Source organism: Aquarana catesbeiana, linkage group LG01 (genome assembly GCF_042186555.1).
Source record: "Aquarana catesbeiana isolate 2022-GZ linkage group LG01, ASM4218655v1, whole genome shotgun sequence".
Classification (NCBI taxonomy): domain Eukaryota; kingdom Metazoa; phylum Chordata; class Amphibia; order Anura; family Ranidae; genus Aquarana; species Aquarana catesbeiana.
The window spans coordinates 239,840,567-239,866,902 of record NC_133324.1 but is presented as its reverse complement, the minus strand read 5'-3'; the positions used below and the strand labels follow the sequence as shown (position 1 = coordinate 239,866,902).

Sequence of the window (26,336 nt, the reverse complement as noted above, 5' to 3'; positions counted from 1 at the left end):
AAATACTAATTATATCCTAGGTTTAAAAAAGGGTGTGGCCAGTGCTACATCCTGCTACAAAATTTTACTGCCATCCATTTATCTCATGAACCACAAAATCAAACAGTGCCTTGAAAAAGTATTTCTACCCCTTGAATTTTTCCACATTTTGTCATGTTACATCCAAAAACATCAATGTATTTTTATTGGGATTTTATGTGATAGACCAACACAAAGTGGCACGTAATTGTGAAGTGGAGAGAAAATGATAAATGGTTTTCAAAATTTTTTACAAATAAATATCTGAAAAGTGTAGCGTGCACTTGTATTCAGCACCCCTGAGTCAATACTTTGTAGAACCACCTTTCACTGCAATTACAGCTGCAAGTCTTTTTGGGGATGTCTCTACCAGCTTTGCACATCTAGATAGTGAAATTTTTGCCCATTCTTCTTTCAAAATAGCTCAAGCTCTGTCAGGTTGGATGGAGAGCGTCTGTGAACAGGAATTTTCAAGTCTTGCCTTAGATTCTTGGATTTAGGTCTGACTGGGCCATTCTAACACATGAATATGCTTTGTTCTAAACCACCCCATTGTAGCTCTGGCTGTATGTTTAGGGTCGTTGTCCTGCTGGAAAGTGAACCTCCGCCCCAGTCTCAAATCTTTTGCAGACTTTAACAGGTTTTCTTCTAAGATTGCCCTGTATTTAGCTCCATCCATCTTCCCATCAACTCTGACCAGCTTCCCTGTCCCTGCTGAAGAAAAGCATCCCCACAAAATGATGCTGTCACCACCATGTTTCATGGTGGGGATGGTGTGTTCAGTGTGATGTGCAGTATTAGTTTTCCACCACAAATAGCATTTTGCTTTTAAACCAAAAAGTTAAATTTGGTCTCATCTGATCAGAGCACCTCCTTCCACATGTTTGCTGTGTCCACCACATGGCTTCTCGCAAAATGCAAACAGGACTTCTTATGGCTTTCTTTGCACAATGGTTTTCTTCTTGCCACTCTTCCATAAAGGCCAGATATGTGGAGTGCACGGCTAATAGTTGTCCTGTGGACAGATTCTCCCACCTGAGCTGTGGATTTCTGCATTTCATCCAGAGTTAACATGGACCTCTTGGCTGCTTCTCTGATTAATGCTCTCTTTGCCCAGCGTGTCAGTTTAGATGGAAGGGCATGTCTTGGTGGGTATGAAGTTGTGCTATACTTTTTCAATTTTCGGATGATGGATTGAGCAGTGCTCCATGAGATGTTCAATGTTTGTGATTATTTTTTTATAACCTAACCCTGCTCTAAACTTCTCCACAACTTTATGTCTGACCTGTCTGGTGTGTTCCTTGGCCTTCATGATGCTGTTTGTTCACTAAGGTTCTCTGAGGGCTTCACAGAACATCTGTATTTATATTGAGATGAAATTACACACAGGTGGACTCTATTTACGAATTAGGTGACTTTTAAAGGCAATTAGTTCCACTAGATCAGGGGTAGGCAACCTCAGCATTCCAGCTGTGGTGAAACTACAAATCCCAGCATGCCTCTGGCTCTAGGAGTCATGCCTGTGATTGTCGAGGTCTTGCAATGTCTCATGGGACTTGTAGTTTCACCGCAGCTGGAGGGCCGAGGTTGCCTACCCCTGCACTAAATTTTAGTTAGGGGTATCAGAGTAAAGGGCGCTGAATACAAATGTACAGCACACTTTTCAGATATTTATTTGTAAAAAATTTTGAAAACCATTTATCATTATCCTTCCACTTCACAATTTTCCCACTTTGTGATGGTGTATCACATACAATCCCAATGACCATCACCTTCAAGACACTGGCGAAAAAACTGAGGTGCTTTCGGTATAGGAGGGGTTATATGGGAGGAACCGTCTTACTATTGGTTGCCAGTGTCCAATCACCTAAAGGTAAGCGTATAACCCACATAGTCATTATTATGGTGCTCTGTGTCTCGTTATGTACAATAAAGAAATGTGGAAAATTTCAAGGGGTATGAACAGGGCCGGCCCTACCATGGGACCATGGCTCCAGGCGGCATTTAAGAAGGGGCGGCATCCCAGGGCCGTCCTTTTGCATTGGCATGCTGGGCAGTTTCCCGGGGGCCCCACTTGCCTGGGGGGCCCCTCCTGCCCAGCGTCCCCAAAAAGCCCCGGGTCTCATATTGCTCATTAGCCCCGAGTGTAAACATCCAGTGATTGGTGGGCAAGCTGGGGGTGTGCGGCTGCAGTGAGAGTGGAGCTGTCAAATCTAAGCACTGATGTCGGGGATGGGTGGGGCTCCGCCCATCCCCATCAGTGCTTAGATTTGACAGCTCTGGGGCGTACCAAGTGGGGGGGTGGTCCACCCCGGGTGCCACACATGGGCGGGGGTGTCAGTGGCTAGGTGGCATTTCTATGGGGGTGCGCTCTGCACCCAGGTCGGGTAACACTGTTTGACAGAATCCCAAGGGCATCCCTGGCTCTGGCTGCTCTGTTTAGTAGGTTTTTTTTGTCAGCTGGAACACCTCCAGCACCGTGGCCAAAATAGTATGGTCTGATTACTGTTTTCCCCTGCTATCTCCACTCACCACTGCTGAGCAGCTAAGCTGAATGTGTCATCATTCAGCGCGGGGGGGGGCGGCTGCTGTTACACACTGTGTCCACACAGTCTTCCGGAGTCCGGACCTCCCCAGCTGAAGCTGAGAGCCCGAGGTGAGCTGGTGATAGGGGGTGTGTGTGGGTTGTGAGAAGAGGCTGGAGGAGTGTTTGTGTCTGCCCTGCCACCCTGACTGTGCTGGTGTGACAGAGAAAGGGGGGTAATTGCTGTGTCCACCACCACCCAGGTATAGAAAGCTGAGCTGATAAGGGTTGCAGAATCCACACATGCGCTATGTACAGGTTGCAGAATCCACACATGTGCTATGTACAGGTTGCAGAATCCACACATGTGCTATGTACAGGTTGCAGAATCCAGTTGTTAATTGTTACAGCGTGGCCGCCGAACACAGACCCAGCCAGCTCCGTGATATACAGGAGGAGATGCCTGCCGTGTGTGTGTTACCAGGCGATGGTGAGTCTGTATTAATTGGCACAGTGATGCTGCAATCATGGGCACAGGGTGCAATTGTGGGCACAGTGAGACTGCATTCATGGGCACAGTGAGGCTGTAATGGTGGGCACAGTGAGGCTGCATTCACGAGCACAGTGAGGCTGCAATGGTGGACACAGTGAGGCTGCATTCATGGACACAGTGAGGCTGCATTTGATGGGCACAGTGAGGCTGCATTCACGGGCTGTCAGAAACCATGAATCAGACCAAGATAGAAGTACAGTTTATCACACTTGTTTAATAATAATAAAAAGGTAAACAGAGTAAGCATAGTCAATACATAGCCAGAGTTCAGTAACCTGATCGGGTAGTCAACTAATGCCAGAGAGCCAGAGATCAACGTAGTAGTACAGCAAGCAGGATCAGGAGCCAGAAGGGATGTCAGCCGAGCAAGTCTTCAACAGGAACGCAGGAGAAGTCTCTGAGATGTGACCAAAGGCGAAGGCAGAGATGAAGTGAGCTGGACGGCTTTAAGTAGCCAGGACTGACGAGCAGATCATTAACAGCTAAGTCACTGTGGAGAGAGAGAGAGAGGAGCTGCCAATTAGCTGACAGCTGAGCGGCCAGCTTTGAGAAGGAAGGGCTGAGCCCAGCCCTGACAGTACCCCCTCCTCCCATGACCCCTCCCCCTCTGAGGACCACCAGGCTTGAGGGGAAAACGCCTATGGAATTCATGAAGGAGAACAGGAGCATGTACGTCCGAGGATGAGACCCAAGAGCTTTCCTCCGGACTGTACCCCTTCCAATGCAGCAGGTACTGTATGCGCCCACGGAACCTATAGGAGTCAACAATGAATTGTACTTCATACTCCTCATGGTTCTCAACTTGTATAGGGTGAGGACGTGGCACCAAGGTGGTAAAGCGGTTGCAGACCAAAGGTTTCAATAAGGAGACATGAAACACATTAGAGATGCGCATACTAGGAGGAAGGTCCAACGCGTAAGCCACTGGGTTAATCCTGCGAAGGATACGGAAAGGCCCAATAAACCGAGGTGCGAACTTCAAAGAAGGAACACGAAGTCGGAGGTTGCGAGATGACAGCCAGACTCTGTCCCCAACCTGGTAGGAAGGCGCAGGCTAGCATCTGCGGTCAGCATGGAGTCTGTACCTATCGTTAGCATGTCGCAAAGCCTCCTGGACTTGTGCCCAAGTGGAACGAAGGCCACGGAGATGCTCCTCTAACGCAGGAATACTCTGCGGAACAAACGAGGCAGGCAACACGGAAGGTTGGAAACCATAGTTCGCCATAAACGGGGACAAACGGGAAGCTGAATTCAAGGCACTATTGTGAGCAAACTCTGCCCATGGTAAGAGGTCTGACCAGTTGTTATGATGGTCAGAAATATAGCAATGTAGGAATTGCTCCAAGGACTGATTGGCTTGTTCTGCGGCCCCATTAGACTGCGGGTGATACACAGAGGAGAAAGCAAGCTGAATACCCAACTGTGCACAAAGGCTCACCAGAATCGGGATACAAACTGACTACCCCTGTTTGAGACAATCACCTTGGGTAGCCCATGTAAGCGGAAGATCTTCCGAGCAAAAATAGAAGCTAGTTCCTTAGAAGTAGGCAATCTCTTGAGTGGAATACATTGCAACATTTTTGAGAACCGGTCAACCACCATAAGAATAACTGTGTTGCCCTGGGAGTTGGGTAACCCCACAATGAAATCCATAGACAGGTGGGTCCAGGGCCACTCTCCATTGGGTATGGGTTGTAAGAGGCCCACTGGAAGGTGTCGTGGAGTCTTACTCTGAGCACACACGGAACAGGCAGCTACAAAGGCGGTTACATCAGCACGTAGACTAGGCCACCAGAATTGTTGGGATATGACCCAAAAGAGTTGATTCTTCCTAAGGTGGCCAGCAGCCTTGGGAGAATGGTAAGTCTAGTCACAAGGTTTCTCAGGAGGAACATCGACCTGAGCAGCAAGAATTTTGTCACCCAAAGGAGAAGTAAGACTGGTGTGAACTGTAGCCAGAATACGATCAGGAGGAATCACAGGAACCGGAACCGACTCCATCTTGGAAGTGGAGGAAAATTGTCGTGACAAGGCATCAGCCCTTACATTCTTAGTATTCGGTAAGAATGAGACAATGTAAATAAAACTCGACAAGAAAAGAGCCCATCGCGCCCTTCTGGGAGAGAGGCGCTTAGCCTCAGACAAGAATGTGAGATTCTTATGGTCAGTAAGAATGAGAACCGGCACAGTGGTACCTTCAAGGAGATGTCTCCATTCTTTCAGGGCTTAAATGATCGCCAACAGCTCTCTGTCACCAATCTCGTAATTGCACTCTGCCGGTGACAATTTCTTGAAAAAGTAGCCAAACGGATGCATAGCGCACTCAGAGTTAGGATGTTGAGACAGAAGGGCGCCAACTCCAGTCTCAGAAGCAACTTCTAGGATAAAAGGCAACGTAGGATCAGGGTGTGCCAACACAGGAGCAGAAACAAAGGCAGCCTTGAGACTCTCAAAGGCCTTAATGGACTCCGGAGACCAACTCTGTGGGTTGCCATCTTTCCTGGTCATCAGTCAGGGGCTTGACCATAGATGAGAAGTTACGAATAAACTTCCGATAATAGTTAGCAAAGCCAAGAAAACGCTGCAGAGGACGTAAACCCACGGGTTGAGGCCACTATTGGACCGCTGAAAGTTTCTCCGGGTCCATCAAAAAAACAGCAGTGGAAATGACATAGCCCAGGAATTTAACCTGTTCACAAAGGAATTTACACTTTTCCAATTTACAATAGAGATTGTTCTCTCTTCTGCCCCGTACACACGGTCGGACATTGATCGGACATTCCGACAACAAAATCCTCGGATTTTTTCCTACGGATGTTGGCTCAAACTTGTTTTGCCTACACACGGTCGCACAAAGTTGTCGGAATTTCCGATCGCCAAGAACGCGGTGACGTCAAGCACGTACGACGAGACAAGAAAAGGCCGGTTCAGAACCAAGCGCGGCACCCTTTGGGCTCCTTTTGCTAATCTCGTGTTAGTAAAAGTTTGGTGAGAGACGATTCGCGCTTTTTCAGACTCGTGGCTTTCAGATCGTTTTCTGCCGTTCAGTTTGTGCTTGTGGGTTTGTATCTGCTCTTCAGTGCGTGCAGTCAGTTCGTATCGGAGTTTTCTGTGCGATCTTGTCCGCTCGTTGCTGTTTTTCAGGTCGCTCTTCACAGGCCTTGCTGTTCTTCAGTGCGTTCTGTTACTTCGTTCTGAGCAGCCGACCGTTTTCTAGCCATGTTTCCTATGCGTACTCCTCGTACAGTTCGTGCTGTGCGGGGGCTTGGTGTTGGGGTCCTGACCTTGACACAAGTCCAGTCCATGAACAGGGGGGGGAGGAGTTCATGGACCAAGAATTGGTTGCTTCAGCGTCACCAGTTCTGTCATATGCCTTTGCTCCGTGAGATCCGTGAGAAGAATCCTGAGGATTTCAGGAACTTTCTCAGGATGACGGACCCCGTGTTTCACCGTTTGTTGGCTTCGCTGACCCATTATATTAGCAGGCAGGATACCTGCATGAGGCAAGCCATCACTCCGGAGCAGAGGTTGGTTGCTACCTTGCGGTATTTGGCCACAGGGAGAAGTCTGCAGGACCTCAAGTTCTCGACAGGCATCTCCCCCCAGGCTCTTCTTTGTGGACATTTACTGCTTGTGTTTGTTTTAGCTGACCCTGACAGAAATGTGTGGAGTCCAGAAAATGTCGTGATTGTGTAACCTTATACAAAGCACTGTTGGCTGTTATTTACTAAATGCAAAGACACTTTTCACTACAAGTGCACTTGCAACTGCCCTGAAACTGCACTTGTAGTGCAAAGTGGATTTGCCCTTAGGAAATAACCCCCATTTTCTTATCAAACAACAATTACATCACCCCAAAAGTGTTGTAGCGTTGAGACAATAATCCACACATTCTTGATGAACAATCTTTTTAATACCTGCACAATCACATGTGCATTTACCAAAGGTTTTTCTGACAAACCAACATGTTTATTGTATAACATATTTTGTGGTGTCATTATCCAAAATCAAAATGTGCATTTTATAGAAAACAGGCCTGTGTAAAACCAACAAGAAAGAAACAAATCTTGATCTTACAAAGTTCACATTTGGTAGAACTTGAAGGCAATATCAGACATGAGTATTTAGGAACTGTGTTTGATATTGCGTTCAGATGGGGGAAATCACCCCTGGAAAAGCCAAATTTGGAAGATGCACACAAATTTCCCAATGTCAACATGTGCTATCTGCCATCACGGGGGATCAAGGGACGTGTTTTGGGGGAGAAAGCCCTTCCTCACCGCTACTTTATAGTGAGGACCCCCAAAACGCGTCCATTGATCTCCCGTGATGGCAGATAGCACATGTTGGCACACTGTGTGCATCCTCCAAATTTGGCTTTGGGAAAAATCACAAAAACATTTAGCACATTGTAGCACACAAAAGAAGAAAGTGATTTGGAGGGGCTTTAAACTCGCCCCAAAACATCAATGATGTTTTTATATTTTGGAATAACATCATTGATGTTTTGCTTGATGTTTTCCAATTGTAAATTACACCCCATGATCTCCCCGATCAGGATCTGGGCACTTTCGGATGTGAAAGGATCTTCATCCACAACCTCACGATCACCTAAAAAGAAAGGAACCCCAAAATAAATTAGGTCAAAAAAAAAATGCCGCCATCCATCTCTTATCTGAGCCTGTAGTCGCAGACACTCACCTGTTGTGGTGACTACTTCCACCACATCTTCTTCCTCCTGCTCAGCTTGTGTTGGGGGGATTTCACCTTCTTCCAGAGGGGGGGGGGGGCTCTGGTCTCCTGGGATGAGGGGTGTCCTCCGAGTCTTTTCTCCCCTATGTAAAACAAAAATGGTATAATTAGCACACAGATATTTGATGGCAGAACTCTAAAGATGAAACATTGCTTGGAAGTGGGGTACAATTGTCTATTTTAGCAGAGTTCCAAGATGTAGCTTTTTTAGTGTCCTTTGTCAAGCTGCAATACTTTACCTGTTTAGTACAAGCTTCACAGATGTAGCCCCCCCTATAGTATACACTGGAGCACCTGTGTGGCCCCCCTAATAAAAATGGTGTTCTGGGGTCCGACACTAGTGCTCCAGTGTCCAGATGTGAAAACAGCTGCTGAGTGTCCCCTCCTTACACACAATCTAGTTTGCATTTCATTCTAGTAACAAAGCCATCTACACAACCCAATTCTTTGAAGACAAGTATAGGGCCTCAAAATGGTGGCCAAATGCATATGGGCTAAACAATGGTGTTTTATAGTCCGAAAAAAAAATGTGTGATCCGAACGAATAATGTGCCCATGAACATGAAAGTTGCCATTTTAAACTGTACAACAGTTCCTAAAAGCACATGGAGCAGCACGAACGTAAGAAACATAAAAAGAATAGGAACACAGCACAACTACTTACTTTTTTGCAGCACTCTCCGGATCTTTCTGTACTGCTCATGTTCTCATAATTTGAGGTCTGACCACTGCTTCCTGAGCTGATCTTTCGATCGTCGTACCCCGAATTTCCGGTGCAGACTCCTGACCACTTTCCCCATGATCTTGGCCTTTCGGACATTGTGGTTGGGGTAAGGCAAATACTTTCCATCATAGTCGGCCTTCTTCAGGATGTCCACCATCTCCAACATCTCCCCAAAGGACATATTTGAGTCCTTTAATCTCCTTCTGGATCGGGACATTTCAGGCTCCAGCCTTTCCTCCTCCTCCTCCTCCTCGTTGCTGTAAATAGCACGATCCTGCTGTCTATCCGCCATGTGCTCTTCCTCCACTGCGCCGAACGAAAAGGGGCGGGGAATAGAATAGAAAGAACGTCAGGGGCGGGCGGAGTTATACGCATGCGCAGTGTGTATAAATCGTAACGCGCGCGTCTTACGTACGATCTGTGAGCGGAGGAAGGAGCATCGGAGACGCCGATCGTGCTAACGAAGGTAGGATCTAAACTTGGGCCTATACTGCTTCGAAATGGAAGCCTATATTGTAACAAGATTAGGGGAGTTTGGCCTGACATTAGGGTTTGTCTTGTGTTGTGTCTTGCAGAGAAAATGGATGGGTTCAACGACCACAATTTCCTGCCCCTGTTCATAGACAAGTACAGGGAGCTGCCCTGTCTGTGGCAAGTGAGACACCCCCACTATATTCACAAACAGAAGAGGCAGGCAGCGCTGGAGAAACTGCTGGAGTTGGTGAAGCCGGTGGTCCCCACAGCAACCATCCCTTATTTAAAAGCTAAAATTGGGGGCCTGAGGAGCACTTATCTTAGGGAGCGCAAGAAGGTCACAGATTCCCAGAGATCAGGAGCTGCAGCAGATGACGTTTATGTCCCCAGGCTCTGGTACTATGAGAGACTGTGATTTCTGTCAGACCACACTGAAGTCAGGGAATCCCTCTCTACTCTTCCTTCCACTCTTCCTTCCACCCCAGCTGAGGCTTCCGATGTCCAACCTGGGCCTTCCAGCCAGGAAGAAGTGGAGGAGCCCAGCTGGAGTCAGGTATAGCATTCTTCTACAGATTTCTGGGCAATAAAGAAATGATGTTTACTAGATGTTATTATTGATCACTAATTGCTGCTTGAAAGTGTTTTACATATCAATAGACAGTAGTGGGCACCCAAAATTGGGACAAGAATGAAAAATGCTGGGCTCAGAAGGATAGTCTGTTATATTTGTTAACATTCAATTTGCAGCAGTCAGGAGGTGAAAATTGTGTGTAATTGATGAAAACAATACTAAAACTATGTCCCTTTTTCATACACAGGAAGACCTCAGCCAGGAGGAGGCTGTGGAATATGGCAGTCAGGAGGAGGCGGGGATTATTAGTGTCAGCCAGGAGGAGGCGGGGATTAGTGGCAGCCAGGAGGAGGCGGGGCTAAGTGGCAGCCAAGAGAAGCCTGGGACAAGTCGCAGCCTGACTGAGTCTCAGGTTCCTCCCCTCCGCCTGCCATATAAAAGGGCCAGGAAGGCCACTCCCAGTCCTGTGCAGGATTCAGCATACAGGCTGATCCAGGAGGCTTCGGCGTCCCTCAGAGCCTTCCCCAGTCCTGAAGAGGCCTTTGCCTGCATGGCTGCCACCAAATTGCAGGGCATGCAGGAGGGTCAACGCAAGATCTCTGAGGACCTGATTTATAAAGTCCTTCGTAAGGGGGAGAGTGGGGAACTGACACCCAAGACGGATGTCATGGAGAGGGACGATCCTCCTCCTCCTCCTCCTCCTGCTGCCACAACTCCACCACCACAGCCAAAGCCTGTAAGGAAGCGTGTAAGGAAGACCAAAGAGTGATTGCCCTGGGTTCAGTCTGGTCTGACAGAAGCTGCAGTCTCTCGTATGACCACAGCCTGGGGACACAGATGTCATCTGCTGCTTTCCGGATCTCTGGGACTTCTGGACCAGACTGCCCTCCCTTAGATATGGACTCCTCAGGCCACCAATTTTGCTTTTAAATAATTGATGTCTGCCCTGGGGGTCCAAGGCTTCGCCCACTTCTGCAGTTTCTCCTGCATTGCCTCCCTCTTTGTTTATAGTTGTGACCCCTTAATAAAATATTTTTAGGTAAATTCTACTCTCCTGTGTGTGTTTTCATCCAAAAAGGACAGTTTGTTGGTGACGATTCAGGTACATTTCTAAAGTACAATGTGAAATTAACAAGGGACAACAACACCAAACAATCTCCTCCTACAGATTAAATAGAACAACATATCAATGGTGTTGTGGGAACTTGTCACAAAAAACACACAAACATTTTCGGGAGTACAAATCAAATTCACCAACAAAAAAAAATAAATAAAAAGAGAAACACAAAAAAAGATTCTACATTAAAGTAAAAAAAAAAAAAATAAAAAATATGTTGTCAGATGTGAGAAATCAAAATATATTGAGGGAATCCCGATAAATAGTAACGAAAAAAGTTTGTGAGAAGTGTGTGTGAATATGAGCATCAAAACGACTTAATTCTTGTCACATTATAAAGAAGAAGAGAGTGCGCTATATTAAACCATTTTTTACATTGCAGCGTGACGAAAGTGCTTTATCCATTACGAACGCTAAGTTTACCAGAACGAGCTGTCCCGTGTCGGAATTTCTTCTGAGCATGCGTGGCACTTTGTGCGTCGGAACAGGCCACACACGGTCGGAATTGACGCGATCGGATTTTGTGGTCGGAAAATTTTATCTCCTGCTGTCCAACTTTGTGTGTCGGAAAATCCGATGGAAAATGTCCGATGGAGCCCACACACGGTCGGAATTTCCGACAACACGCTCCGATCGGACATTTTCCATCGGAAAATCCGACCGTGTGTACGGGGCATTCGTCTCTGAAGCACACAAAAGACATCTGTGTGATGGCTCTCCAGGGACTTGGAAAATATGAGGACATCATCTAGATAAACCACCACACATAAATAAAGTTGCGCTAAAGACAAACGTGAATTACATGTGAGAAATCATAAATAATACATATGCATAAATATTTAAATGCACTGTAATAAACTGTGAATCATAATGTGAAAAGGGATTAAATCAAATCACAAGGTGCAATAGATCGAACATGTGATAATGTCCACAGTGGGTAGCATAAATGAATAGATTTCACACAAACAATATGTGATGAGTTCCAAGGTGGGAGATAATATGGTGAAGTATTAAAAAACTCCTTGGGACATAGATGGTGGACAGATGGATTACAATATCAGAGAGGCAATCTGTGTGTGGAGACCCTTACCGGAAAAGGTGGACCCCCTCCAGCGCAGGGTCATGTAAGCAGACAGATTACCCTCTGTGGGGAACTGTAGAAGCTGCAGGTGTTTGATGCAGCGGCAAGTGGAGTGTCACGCAACTGCAGTGGAATCGAGTGCTTTGATACAAAAGCTGCATCAATGAACAGGCCTGCAGCCCCAGAGTCGATTAGAGCCTGTATCTCGACGGATGACTCAGCCCAAGACAGGGTAACCGAAACCAGAGGCTTATCTTTCTGGGAAACTGGAGACTAAACAACGCTACCTAAGGTCTGTCCGTGACAGGACCTCAAGGTTCGGGCGTTACCTGGACGGGTAGGACAAGACTTCAAAAAGTGACCAGCCTGGCCACAATAAAGGCACAATCTCTCCCTCCTCCTAAGGGCTCTTTCATCCGCAAGTGCATGGGTTCATCTTCACAGACCGACTCGGTATCAGGAGGCATGGGAGGTGAGGGAGGCAAGGGTGGGACTGCAAAGCTCGGAGACAAATGTACAGGAGGCTTGCGCCAGCGCTCCTTTAAAGAGAGTCTTTCTCTGAGTCTGGAGTCAATGAGGATGGCAAATGTGATCGACCTCTCCAGCTCAGTGGGTATATCTCAGGCTGCTATCTCATCCGAGAGACCATGAGAGAAGGCAGCCACGAGGGCCTCAGTGTTCCAAGCAACCTCTCATGCCTGAGTATGGAATTCAATGGTGTAATCGGCAACAGTTCTCGTACTCTGTTTGGTGGACATGAAGCTCTTGGCAGCAGAAGCGGAGCATGCAGGAACATCAAATACCCTTTTGAAGGAAGCCACAAATTCTAGGTAACTCAGGACCACGGGTTTTTGCGTCTCCCATAGAGGGTTTGCCCAGGCCAAGGCTCTCTCAGAAAGCAAAGATATCACGAAACCTACTTTGCTTCTGTCCGTGGGAAACGCCTGGGGCAGCATCTCAAGAGAAAGGAGCTGGCAATCAGCCGAAAGCTGAGCGGCCAGCTCAGAAGGAAGGGCTGAGCCCAGCCCTGACACGGGCACAGTGAGGCTGCATTCACGGGCTCAGTAAAGCTGCATTTGATGGGCAATCGTGCGTGATTGTGTAGACAGGGCCCCAGTGCACTGTATTGCCCGGGGGCCTATAATGCTCTTAAGATGGCACTGCAGTAGCCAGGCCGGCAAGAAGTTACCGCCAGGAATCCCGGATCAGTCAGCAAGACTCTCAGGAGCAGAGCCTAGCGGATGGTGGTCGGCTGTGCACTGTCTCCTGCGCCCAGCGCCTAGCAACCAGTGACGTCAGAGGCTGCGGCCGGCACAGCATTCACAACGCTCAGCCTCCGCGTCAATCAATTGCTCCGCCCACCCCTTCCATTTTCCATCTCCAGCGTGAGGAAAGGAAGGGTCTGAGGAGAGCTGCCTGTGCGGCTGTGCCCGTGACAGAGTGTGAGCTTAGGCTGGGAAGCCTCTCTGCCTATCTGAAAAACAAGGTGAGTTAGGTTGGTTGGTAGTACAACTTCAAGTGATTTCTCTCTAAGATTTTTTTCTTTTATAAGGGACTCAAGCTGGATTGAATGTGACTGACTGTACCCATATTTTCCCTGGAAACACCTTGAGGCCTTTTCTTCTGTACTGTTTGTAAATGATCATGCAGATTTACAAAAGAAACATGCTTTTTACATACAAACTATAAAATTATTTGTATGATTTTGATGGTTTCTAATCAAGATGCAATAGTGTTACAATAGTGGTGAATTTTATTGGGAACAGGCATAAAAGAGGTTAATTACTGCTGTGCTTCAACTCCCTCTCTGTGCAAGATAGATCAGATTGTCAGTAAGGCTACTTTCACACTGAGGCGTTGCGGCGCTTTACCGTCGTTTTTGCGGTGCTTTTCGTCTGCTAGCGGGGTGCTTTTATCCCCCGCTAGTGGCAGAAAAGGGGTTAAAACCGCCGGCAAAGTGCCGCTGCAGCAGCGCTTTGCCGGCAGTTCGGAGGTGCTGCCCATTGATTTCAATGGGCAGGGGCGCTTTAGGAGAGTGTATTCACCGCTCCTACAGCACCTCAAAGATTTAATTAAATTTTAGTTATCATGATATAAAATAATGAATGTGGGGGCCTTTTGGTGGGTGTGATTTTTTTTTTTTTAATTTGGGGGGAGGGGGGGGGCAGCATTTCATTCTTGGTCCCAGGCAGCACCATGTCTTGGGCGGCACTGGGTATGAATACTCTTTCAAGGCACTGTATGTGGCAAATACACTCCATCCACAACTGACAGCAGAGGATGTTTGTTACATACCTCCCCCTCTGTTTGAACCTGTGATTTCAAACACCAGCTACCAAACAGTGGGTTATTCTCATTTTTTTTTTTTTACATCCCGCTGCTACACTTTAACAACTTGCCTACTGGGCACTTTTATCCCCTTCCTGCCCAGGCCAATTTTCAGCTTTCAACGCTGTCGCACTTTGAATGACAATTGTGCAGTTATGCAACACTGTACCCATATGACATTTTTTCATTTGTTCACACAAATAGAGCCAAACATTTTGGAATAAAAAAAATGTTTTTCTTAGTTTCTGTTATTTTGCAAACAGGTAATTAAAAAAAAAAAAAAAAAAACAATGAATGGCGTCCTGTGAAATCAGTGAACAAACATAATGGAAACATAATGGAAGCTGCCCCTTTAAAAGTGAACAGGTCACCAAATGCTGTGGGAAAATTATATTAAAGGATGAGGCGCTAGTGATGTTCAGTGAATCAAAAATGCAAATACAAAAAAATAGCAAGCTAAAAGTCCATATATGATAAATCCCAACACCAAATTGTGATGCTCAAAATCGGATTCCTATTTCTTCACCACAGGAGAGATAGGTGGCCACTCACCAGAGAATTATGCCCCCTTTTTACAGGAAGGTCAAACAGCGCTTCTGGAATACCAATTGATTCCACTGACAGTACAGTTCAACTCCACTGGCCCCTCAAGATGAAACTAGGATGGTAAAAATGACTCCACAAGAGACATAGAGTTACACACACCGTTCCCACCATACAGCATAAACCAACCTGATATCAACATGTAAAAACTCAAAAGACACATTAAAAAAATCACAAATTTATAAAATATCATAGCTAAATCACATAAAGAAAATAGTGACATGATAAAAAATATAATAAACAGGAACCATGTAAACTGGCACCATCTAGTGGCCAGGCATAATAAATGTGTAACCTAGATGCGTGCAACATAGCCTATAATGAAAAAACACCACAAAGCAGCGCCATCTAGTGGTCAATATCTAAAAAGGCCTGAAACAAAAATGTATACATGGCCAAAACTGGAAAAATAAAATTATATATTAAAAAAAATTCTATAAAAAATATATTTTATAAAATAATATAAATTCATGCATACAAGCTAGATGAACTAGCAAAAAGGAAAAGAAGAAAAAGGAGAAGAAAACCTGGAAAGAGTCACCCCGTAAAAATAGATTAAAAAAAAAAAAAAAAATGCTACACTCCACCCACCAAAAATGTGATGGATGGCCCATAGCACAACAGTTCTCAATAGTCAGTCAAAAAACACTTCAGATCAATGTTCAACCCCCTAGGCTGTAAAGATTGGAGTCTAAATATCCATCGCGTCTCCATTTGAGACATCTTCTTTGCCATGTCTGTACCTCTCCAATGCTGGCGAACCCTAGCAATACCCTAAAATCTGAGTAGGGAGGGGTCTTATTGTGTACCAACCTAAAGCAGTTGGGAACACTATGGTACTTAAACCCTTTTTTGATGTTTTCTGTATGCTCCGCCACCCTTATAGCCATGGTCCTGGTGGTTCTGCCCACATATTGGAAATTACAGGGGCACATCAAGAGGTAGGTGACATATCTTGTGTCACAGGTGATGAACTGACGAATATCATATTCACCCCCCTGACCACCGATGGGAAAACTTGTGGCCTTCCTAGTTTCATCACTAGTGGTTCTGCATGCTTTACATCTCCTGCACTTAAAGAATCCTGTGCGATCCAGAAAGGTAGGAGGTCTCTTGGGGGGCCGGGTAACATTTTTGGCCAACATATTGTGCAACCCTGGAGCCCTCCTATATATAAACTTTGGTTTTCTAGGAAGAACCTTTTTTTAAGGTAGGGTCCTTACACAATAATGGCAAATGGGTCTTGATAATTCTCTCAACTTCCTTATATTGAAGACTAAAGCCAGATACAAAAGCAAAATCAAACTTATCTTGTCCTGGATTTTTTACTTTAGGCTCCAAAAAGGTTGAATGATCAATTAATCTGACTTGTTCCCTCGTAGCTTCCAATTGCCTTTTATTGTATCCTTTTTCCACAAACCTGCCAATGAGCATATCAGTCTGAACCATGAAGTCTCCTTCACTCGCACAGTTTCTCTTGATTCGGAGAAACTGGCCTTTCGGAATCGCCCGCACCCAGTTTGGGTGGTGGCAACTCCGAGTGGAAATGTAGCCATTCCGATCGGTCTCTTTGAAGTGGGTTTGTGTCTCTAGACTGGAACCCACCTTAAAGATTTCAAGATCCAGGAACTGTATAACTGTATTGATGCCAAGTGCTTATAAACTTGATATGATAATCATTACAATTTATGTATGATAAGAACCTTTCCAATCCCTCTTGCTGACCCTCCCACACGATGAAAATATCATCTATGTATCGTCGGTACATTTGTAGTTGTGGCCACTGGTTAGTAAAGATACATTCCTCCTCCCACTTGTTTAGAAACATATTTGCAATGCTCGGAGCATACCTAGCCCCCATAGTCACCCCATTGATTTGGTTGTAGAAATTTCCTGTGTGCCAAAAATAGATATTGTTTATTGCCATGTCAAGAAATTTGACTTGGGGCTTTTTAAGGTGGGAGTATTTTTGTAACGCCCATAGGGCAGCATCAAGAGCATCCTGTTGGACAATGTTGGTATATAGGGACTCAACGTCCACTGTTACCAGCAACGTATAGTCTCCCACCACAGTTGTCTTAGTGGGTCTGCCTAGAGGAGTTTGTCCGTTTTTATGTATCTTCGGAATATAATAAATAACCGGAATTTTAGGGACTTTAGGTAATAGGTATTTGGCTTCTTTTTTGTTAAGTATATCCAATATTAAACCTTTATCAATCAATTTGGACAAGGCGATTCGAAATTTCCCAGTCGGATCACCCAGGAGTCTTATGTAGGTAGCTGGATCCTGCACTAATCGTTGCATTTCTGCAATATAGTCCTCTTTCTTCAGGATAACCAACCCATAGTCTTATGACTGTGTCTCTATTTTGTTACAGTTTAGAAATGGCTTCTCTGGTTTGTTTGACTTTTCTTTTTTTTATTGAAAGGAATGTCCTTAATATTTTCCTGTACTAAATGTTTGAAAACCTCTATGAACCTATGGGAGGCATTTTTGGGATTGAAAGCAGACTTGTTCCACAGCTCCGTGTGAACATGGGTCTGCGGAACAACTGCCCGATTGGAACTGGGGTGTTCCTCAAAAAATGTCTTAATGTTCAGTTTCCTGGAAAATTTTTCCAGGTCTATGAATGTTTCAAATTTTTTTAGAAACTTTGCCGGTGCAAATTTTAAACCCTCATTGAGAATAAGACGTTCCTCCTGAGTGAAGGTAATATCAGTGAGGTTTAAAATGCCTGTGGTCAGGCTTCTCTTATTCTTTTCTTTTCTACCCCCTCTGCATCCTCTCCTCCGTGGTCTACCAGAACCTTGGATGGTCGGGAAAGGATGGGGGTAATGATTCCCCTTCTGTGGATAACCGGTTTGCACAATTTTGAATTGTTCCTTTCACTCCTTTTTTTGTAAATTGTTTTCCTTTACTGATGTGCGTTGATGCTGCACTGATGAGACGGCACTGATGAGGCAGCAATTGTGGGCACTGATAGGTGGCACTGATGAGGAGGCACTGATTGACACTCATAAGCAGCAATGCCCTGGTTGTCAGTGCAGATGTCCCCTTTCACCCTAGCTGGTTACCAACTCTCTCCTCTCCTCACGCTGAAAGGAATGCCGATAACCGGCAAGTATGTTTACATTGTGGACACAACCGATCACGTGGTAAAGAGCCACTGTCATTGGCTCTTTACCCCGATCGGTGATGCAGTGTGTGTCCTAGGGACACAGCTCACCACCGATCGCCGCACCGCGTGCCCCCAAGGGCGCGCATGCATGGCAAGAATGGGAGGATGTCATATGAACAGAACTAGAGCGGTCCTGCCTGGCCGTCATTTGACTATACAGCGGGCGAGAACCGGTTAAAAGAAAAATTTTTGGATGGTCAGGAACCAGCAGGTAACCCTTGAATTGTGATCCTTAGGCTGGGCCATTAACCACTTGACCTCTGGAAGGTTGTACCCCTTCAGGACCAGAGCATTTTTTGCTATTCATCACTGTGCTACTTTATCAGGTTGATTAAATGGTCATGCAACAATGTACACAAATTAAATTTATATAATTTTTTTTCACACAAATAGAGTTTTCTTTTGGTGGTATTTGATCACCACTGGGTTGTTTCATTTTTATTTATAAACTAAAAAAGATAGAACATTTTGCAAAATACAATATTTTCTACTTTCTGTTATAAAACATATCCAATTAAAAACAAATCAAATCAGAAGCCAGAAGCATGGAGGGCACAGTACAGGGGGATCAGGAGGGTTGGAGTCTCAAGAAGGCATGGCAATGGGGAGACAGGAGGATATGGTATTGGGGGGATCAGGAGGACTGGGGTGTCAGGAGGGCTGGAGTGTACAGAAGTTTTTAATGCAGAGTGGCGCAGAGTAGGTGCAGTGGTGCTAACCCCTGCCAGGAAATCCTCTCTCACCTTCCCACATGGTATCCTTGTATCTGGGAGGAGGGTCGGTGGTGATGGGCGCGGAATATCGATACAAAGCACTCGGGCTTGTTCGGAGAAGAGCCCGAACCCAGGTGAGCTATTCTGGAGGCTTTCCCCACCCTGCAGCCGCACATATGCAAGGGGCCTCTGCAGCCTGGGATTAGATGAGCGTGCACATGCATCACTCTGGAGTAAGGACCGGGTCGGCAACGGTGGGACGTCTTCATGGTCTACTGTCATCTGTCGGTGGTCGACAGGTAGCCCGCGATCGACGGGTTGCTGACCCTGCTCTAAGGCCCACTTAATGGCCAAACACTCTCTCTCCACAATACCATACTTCCTTTCCACAGGGGTCAGCTTTCAACTCAAATAGACCACCGGGTGTTCTACTCAAGGCATTGGTCTGGACCACAAATTCTTTCCTGAAGTTGAGGCTACCAGCACTGGCTGCTTACACAGAGCCTGCTTCAGACTTTGGTAAAGCTTCTTAGCTTCTCAGTCTCTGGATTTCACTTAATCGCTACAGAGGAACTCTTGCCCTTGGTGAGACCAGTTAAGGATGCTGCTATTGTGGCAAAATCTAGGATGAACCTACGATATTACTCGTGCTGTCAATATCATGAGAACCAAGTTTCTCACTTGTTTCTTGATGGCAGGAGCAGGCCCGTCTCTTATGGCTTCCACCTTATGGATTTGGCTTTTCATTAGGCCCAGCTCCATGGTGTATCACAGATAGTGCCCCCCACCCCCACCCCGATCCCCTGTTGTGATAGTGGGCTAGGGATCTTTTAAAAAACATGGCCCTGTGGGGCTCCTTCCACCCAGCCGTGGTGCTCATTTACAGAGTTCTGTGAATGGGAGAACTTCAACTACTGCGGCTGATGGCCTGTACTTCTCAATGAACTACCAGGGCGTTGATGAGCGCTTTAGGTAGTTCATTGAATCTTCAAGTCATTCTGAGGTACAAGCAGACAGCTACACTCACAGTCTGTAGGAGTCTCAGATTGCACCCGTAATCTGTACAATGCTTTCCAGGCTCCTAACAAAAAAAATAAATAAATGCACATTTTTTTACTAGTAAAAAGAGGTGCATTTATTATTTTTCATAAAAAAGGTGTACTTATCCTTTAAGCCAAAGTTTCCAATGGAATTCAGGACAGCCTGCACTTTAGGTAGGTGACTTTCCCAGTCTGTGCTTCAAATAACCACATCATCTAGATAGGCCACTAAAAAGTGTTGATGTGGGCTGAGAATTTCATCCATCATCCGCTGGAATGTAGCGGAGCTACATTCAGCCCAAAGGGCATCCAGACATACTGCCATAAATTCTCTGGGGGCTGCCTTTTCTTTTGCTTCATCTGTCAGGGGACCTGCCAATATCCTCTAGTGAGATCAAGGGTGGTTATATACTGGGCAGGACCCAATTATTCAATTAGTTCATTAACCTTTGCATACATATTCAGGGTAACAAGTGTTAAAGTGTCCAATATTTTGGAACAAGACCACAAGGTCCAATTCACATCTACTCATTGTAGTTAATGTGCAAGAAAATTAGTATTTTCCTGTGCCTTACCACAATATACATTGCTGCATAAGCCACAGTGCTTTGCAGTGCCATAAATTTTGAATGACACCCAATGCACAGTTACAGTAGTGGACCCATACCACATCTTACACATTGTGGTGTGTTGAGTTTTAAGCAGGCCTATGTGCACAATAATACACTGCATTGACACAGGTGCGGGTGTTAACACAACACAAGGGAATCTATTTAAAAAAATGCTGTATGAATATTTTAAGTACTTCATCTAGTGGGCATAATCCAGTATTTTCCTGATTTAGGTATTTCAGAAAAATATTGCATTATGGCCACTAGACGAATAAACATTAGGCAAAATATAGGGATTACTTGTGACAGCTGTGCAAATGCTTGAGACATTTGTACAGCAACATTTTTTAATGAATAGTGTATGTAAATGGGACTAAGACAGGGGTCTCCAAACTTTTCACAGGGCCAGTTTAACGTCCTTCAGACTTTAGGGGGGCTGGACTGTGGCCAGTGAGGGTAGAAAATGTCCCAGGCCCAGCATGAGTGAGAATAAACATTGCCTCAGGGTTTGTGGTCAGTTACATAGCGCCTGTGGTCAGTGAGAGGAATAGTGCCCCATCATTGGTATTACTGAAAAGAATAGTTCCCCATCATTGGTATTACTGGAAGGAATAGTTCCCCATCATTGGTATTAGTGGGAGGAATAGTGCCCTGTCATTGGTATTACTAAGAGGAATAGTGCTCCGTCATTGGTATTACTGGGAGGAATAGTTCCCATCATTGATATTAGTGGGAGGAATAGTGCCCCGTCATTGGTATTACTGGGAGGAATAGTGCCCCTTCAATGGTATTAGTGGGTGGAATAGTGCCCCGTCATTGGTATTATTGGGAGGAATAGTACCTGGTCATTGATATTATTGGTAGGAATAGTGCCCCATCACAAGTATTACTGGGAGGAATAGTGTCCCGTCATTGGTATTACTGGAGGAAAAGTGCCCCGTCGTTGGTATTACTGGGAGGAATAGTGCCCCGTCATTGGTATTACTGGGAGGAATAGTGCCCCGTCATTGGTATTACTGGGAAGAATAGTGCCCCGTCATTAGTGTCAGTGGCAGGAAATATGCACAGTTATTGGTGTCAGTGGAAGGAATAGGGCCCCATATCAGTGGCCCAAGGGCCAGATGAAGACTAGCAAAGGGCTGCATCCGGCCCTTGGGTCCCAGTTTGGAGACCCCTGGCCTAAGAGGTACTGCATGTGCTGTTTACATTGATACTATGGGGTAATGACTTCTGTAAATGAGCCGATATATAAATGCCTAATGCCCCGTACACACGGTCGGATTTTCCGATGGAAAATGTCCGATCGGAGCGTGTTGTTGGAAATTCCGACCGTGTGTGGGCTCCATCGGACATTTTCCATCGGATTTTCTGACACACAAAGTTGGAGAGCAGGAGATCAAATTTTACGACAACAAAATCCGTTGTCGGAAATTCCGATCGTGTGTACACAAATCCGACGGACAAAGTGCCACGCATGCTCAGAATAAATAAAGAGATGAAAGCTATTGGCCACTGCCCCGTTTATTTATTTATTTCAGGTACTTATATAGCGCCGTCAATTTACGCAGCGCTTTTACATATACATTGTACATTCACATCAGTCCCTACCCTCAAGGAGCTTACAATCTAAGGTCCCTAACTCACATTCATACATACTAGGGACAATTTTTTAGACAGGATCCAATTAACCTACCAGCATGTCTTTGGAGTGTGGGAGGAAACCGGAGTACCCGGAGGAAACCCACGCAGGCACAGGGAGAACATGCAAACTCCAGGCAGGTAGTGTCGTGGTTGGGATTCGAACCAGCGACCCTTCTTACTGCTAGGTGAGAGTGCTACCACCACACCACTGTGTTTATAGTCCCGACGTACGTGTTTTACGTCACCGCGTTCAGAACGATCGGATTTTCCGACAACTTTGTGTGACCATGTGTATGCAAGACAAGTTTGAGCCAACATCCGTCTGAAAAAATCCTAGGATTTTGTGGTCGGAATGTCCGAACAAAGTCCGACCGTGTGTACGTCCTATTAATGTGTTTTTTACACAGGTGATCAAATAATGCATAGTAAAACAAAATGTGTGCTGTAAAGATTTTGTGATTTGACCGCATAGGGGTTTACTTTTTCAGTTTCCATAGGTCAGTAAATTGGTCACTGTTTTTATTCCATTCCATATACAGACCAATTGTCTTCAGCTTGGATGACATAGTCTTTAAAGCCAATTTTATTCTGGCAACATTAGCAGAAGTAAATTATAACACTTGTCCGAAATCACCTGTCAACTCCCTAAAGTAAGTGCAGCTATTTTGTATTTCTACTGTGGTAATATGTAATTAGCTCATTGGTCTATAAAAGATGTTACAGAGAAATTTTGTAGAGGTTGAAGAGGTTTTGAATTAATTCAGAAGCACTATCTATAGTACAACTATTTATAATTTCTAGAATCTACAATGACCAAAGGTCACAAAATGACTGTATCTGATCAATATTACTGATCATTTATGCTTACACAATTTTCCTTCAGTTATTTGGTACCACTGTGTAGCATCACACAAGTATGGGAAGAAGAATCAGCTTCCTCAAATATCACACAGTAACAGCATCTTGGAAGTTGACCAGATTACTCCACGATCATGTGACAAGAGCATAGATATCAATGATGCAGTGTTGCTTTTCTTTTTTATAAAGCTTTTTCTCTTTTTTCAATTTAGGTCATCTTCAATATTAAAAGAACGTAGAGAAAGCTCTACTGTGGATAAGAACAATGAACAAAGTGTCCCTGCAGGCCATACTAGGAGCCAGCAGCCACCTATTACCTGCAGCTCTAAATTAAACACAGGCGGGCTTCACGTTCAAGAGAAGCCACGTCACACATCATCTTATCACAAGGTACTCCTTAGCGTAAATAAAAAGGGGTTACTGATTATTTATTGGTATTGATACAATATTTTTCCATGCTGGAAGTGTGAAAATTACATTCGTAATCTTTTTTCTTACAAGAGAAGGCTTCACAGATCATGAAACTTGCATAGTACTCCACCCAGTGGCAGAAAGTAGAATAAAAAACTTGAAGTGTTACTAAACCCAGTATTTTGAAAATAGTTCATCTGCCCCCCACCCCACCCACAGTGCCCACAGTGCCCACAGCTTATAAATCTTCTTTTTACATTAAAATATTGCCTTTATATACGTTTTTGGCTGATCTTATACCACGATCAGTGATAAACTGCACAGTTTCTCCAGAGCTGAGAGTTCAGGTGGGAGGAGATTTCCACTTCAGCCTGAATACATGCCCACATGTGTGATGCCAATATCATGTGACCTGGCTATCTCTGACAAGTAATTATTCTCTCCAGCATAAAAGACACAACTGAGCGTGCATGTGCAGGTTGGCTACTCTGCCTGTGTTAGCTGGCTTTCCCCAGATAGACAGCGCAGGAGGGAAGGATCTGTGCATACAGGATAAAACAGCCTTTTTACACAATGCAGAGGATTAACCCCTTAAGTTCCACATGAGAATAACAAGTATGCTATGCTGCATATACAGACAGATTTTACTGTTGTGAGTTTAGTAACACTTTAAGATTGCATTTACCGTATTTTGGCACTGAACACAATAAGTAAAGAATGAAAAATCTTTTGAAAACACAATATATTCCCTTTAAAGAAACAGATACAACCATTATCCAATAACTGTAATTACAAAGATTTGATGCTATATCTTGTCATTCTCATTTAATGTACATGCAAAAACACACTCAGATAAGACTATTAAAACATCTCGCTGTATAGGGTCAAACAGCATTTTGCTCCTAGAAGATGGTGGGTGGTACAGCCATGTACATACACATTCCATCATATAAATTATTAGGATTTTTTTGGTTTGTACTTACTGTACAATCCTTTTCTCTGCATGCATTGGACACAGCTCTGCTTTACATCAATACCATTGGGGTACAGGCCACCTATAGGAGGCTAGGTTCAGCTAAAAAAAACAAATGACATCCCAGGAATAGGCCTTGCAGGTAAGCAAAACCTCCCACACTGTAAAACGAACTGTTAATAACACAACAGTGCAAGATACTTAATCTTTAAACTCACAGACAGCAGCAAAAGAATGAGTGGGTGCTGTATCCTTCAATGATTTCAGAGAAAAGGCATTTACAGTGTGAACAAAAATCAAATTTTATCTTTCATTCATTGGAGAATACAGCACTACTTTATTTCATTACCACTGTGGTGTGCCAAACTAGTGGCACCAACAGGACAGACAAACAAAAAAAAAGATTAAAACCTAGTATACGGGGGATGTTGCAAAAAAAATTGACAGCTCCGGTCAGAGCCGCTGTACTAACAATCCGATCTTAGTATGGCGATCTCCCCTGCTGTTCTATTGTGTTCTGACAGGGGGGACGAACTCCCCACCAGAACACTCCTGTCAGCTGTTGGTTTTCCAGCATGCTTGCCCAACAGAAGCCGGCTTCTGACGGACCGGCTGCCATACACACAGGCCGAATGTCGGACGTTTTTTTCTAGGCTTTACCATTCCAAAGGCAATGATACAGGCCAGACTGTTGTCTGCAAAACCTTATCACCTAAACTTGGTTAGCTTACAGTATGAAAAGACAACTGCATTACAAATCTGGGAAACTAAACCTTGGTGGTGGAAAGCCCAGAAAGAAGTTACTGTTCTCGTAGAATACACTGTAACCAGAAAAGGTGACTCTCAAAGTTTGATAGCATAGGCTCATGAAACAGATTTCCGGATCTTGCATGAATTAGTAAGAGTTCATGCTGCAGGGCCCTTATGTGGGCCCTCTACAACCACAAACATAGAATCTGACCTGCGAAGCCCAGACATGGCATTCAAATATAGCAGAACTGCCCTGACTACATCAAAGGAATGCAAATACATTTTCTTAGGGTGGACTGGTTTGGAACAAAGCAAATGGAACACAATGTCTGTATTAAAGTAAAAAGGCAATCCCAACATATAGAAAAAAGGAGAGTCTCAGGTAATCGGTAGACATGCCAAGTACCAGCCAAATGAGATCCACATACCATGACCCTTGGGGCCAATCTGTAAGCACCAGAATCACTGAAATACTACCCAACCTTCATCTGGCGCAATACCTGTGGCAAAAGCTTTATCCAAGGGCAAGATAACAAAGTGTAGTGAACCAACAGCACCACCAATGCATCCCCCTTGCCTGCCCAAAGGTTGCTTACTCTGGCTAAACATCTGTCCACCTTTTGATTAGGCCATAGCACCAGAAAGTTTACATCTGGAGTTCCCCATGATAAGATTTGTTGGAAGACTTTGTTGGTGAACAGTCCCACTCTTTCCAATCTGGATCCTTTTGACAGATCATCCACTTGCCAGTTTTCTACCCGAGGTACATGTACTGTGGACAAGGCCAGCTTGTAACTCTTTGCCCAACTCAGAATGGACTGCACCTACAGTGCTGCTGTGAAGCTCTTTGTTTCTCCCTGATGGTTTATACAGTATATCACAAAAGTGAGTACACCCCTCACATTTTTGTAAATATTTTATTCTACCTTTTCATGTGACAACACTGAAGAAATGACACTTTGCTACAATGTAAAGTAGTGAGTGTACAGTTTGTATAACAGTGTCAATTTGCTGTCCCCTCAAAATAACTCAACACACAGCCATTAATGTCTAAACCGCTGGCAACAAAAGTGACTACACCCCTAAGTGAAAATGTCCAAATTGGGACCAATTAGCCATTTTCCTTCCCCGGTGTCATGTGATTCGTTAGTGTTACAAGGTCTCAGGTGTGAATGGGGAGTAGGCGTGTTAAATTTGGTGTTACCGCTCTCATTCTCTCATACTGGTCACTGGAAGTTCAACATGGGACCTCATGGCAAAGAACTCTCCGAGGATCTGAAAAAAAGAATTGTTGCTCTACTTAAAGATGGCCTAGGCTATAAGAAGATTGCCAAGACCCTGAAACTGAGCTGCAGAATGGTGGCCAAGACCATACAGCAGTTTAACAGGACAGGTTCCACTCAGAACAAGCCTCG

At 44.8% G+C, this 26,336-nt stretch overlaps 1 protein-coding gene across 1 annotated transcript in view; it reads left to right on the top strand.

Annotated features, from left to right (window-relative positions):
- Positions 1 to 26,336, top strand: part of RAD9B (RAD9 checkpoint clamp component B) — a 96,359-nt gene that overhangs the window by 43,109 nt on the left and 26,914 nt on the right. The window contains exon 8 of the mRNA XM_073626373.1: positions 23,000 to 23,177. Within this exon, the coding sequence (XP_073482474.1) occupies positions 23,000 to 23,177 (178 nt within the window). The remainder of the gene's footprint in view (positions 1 to 22,999; positions 23,178 to 26,336) is intronic.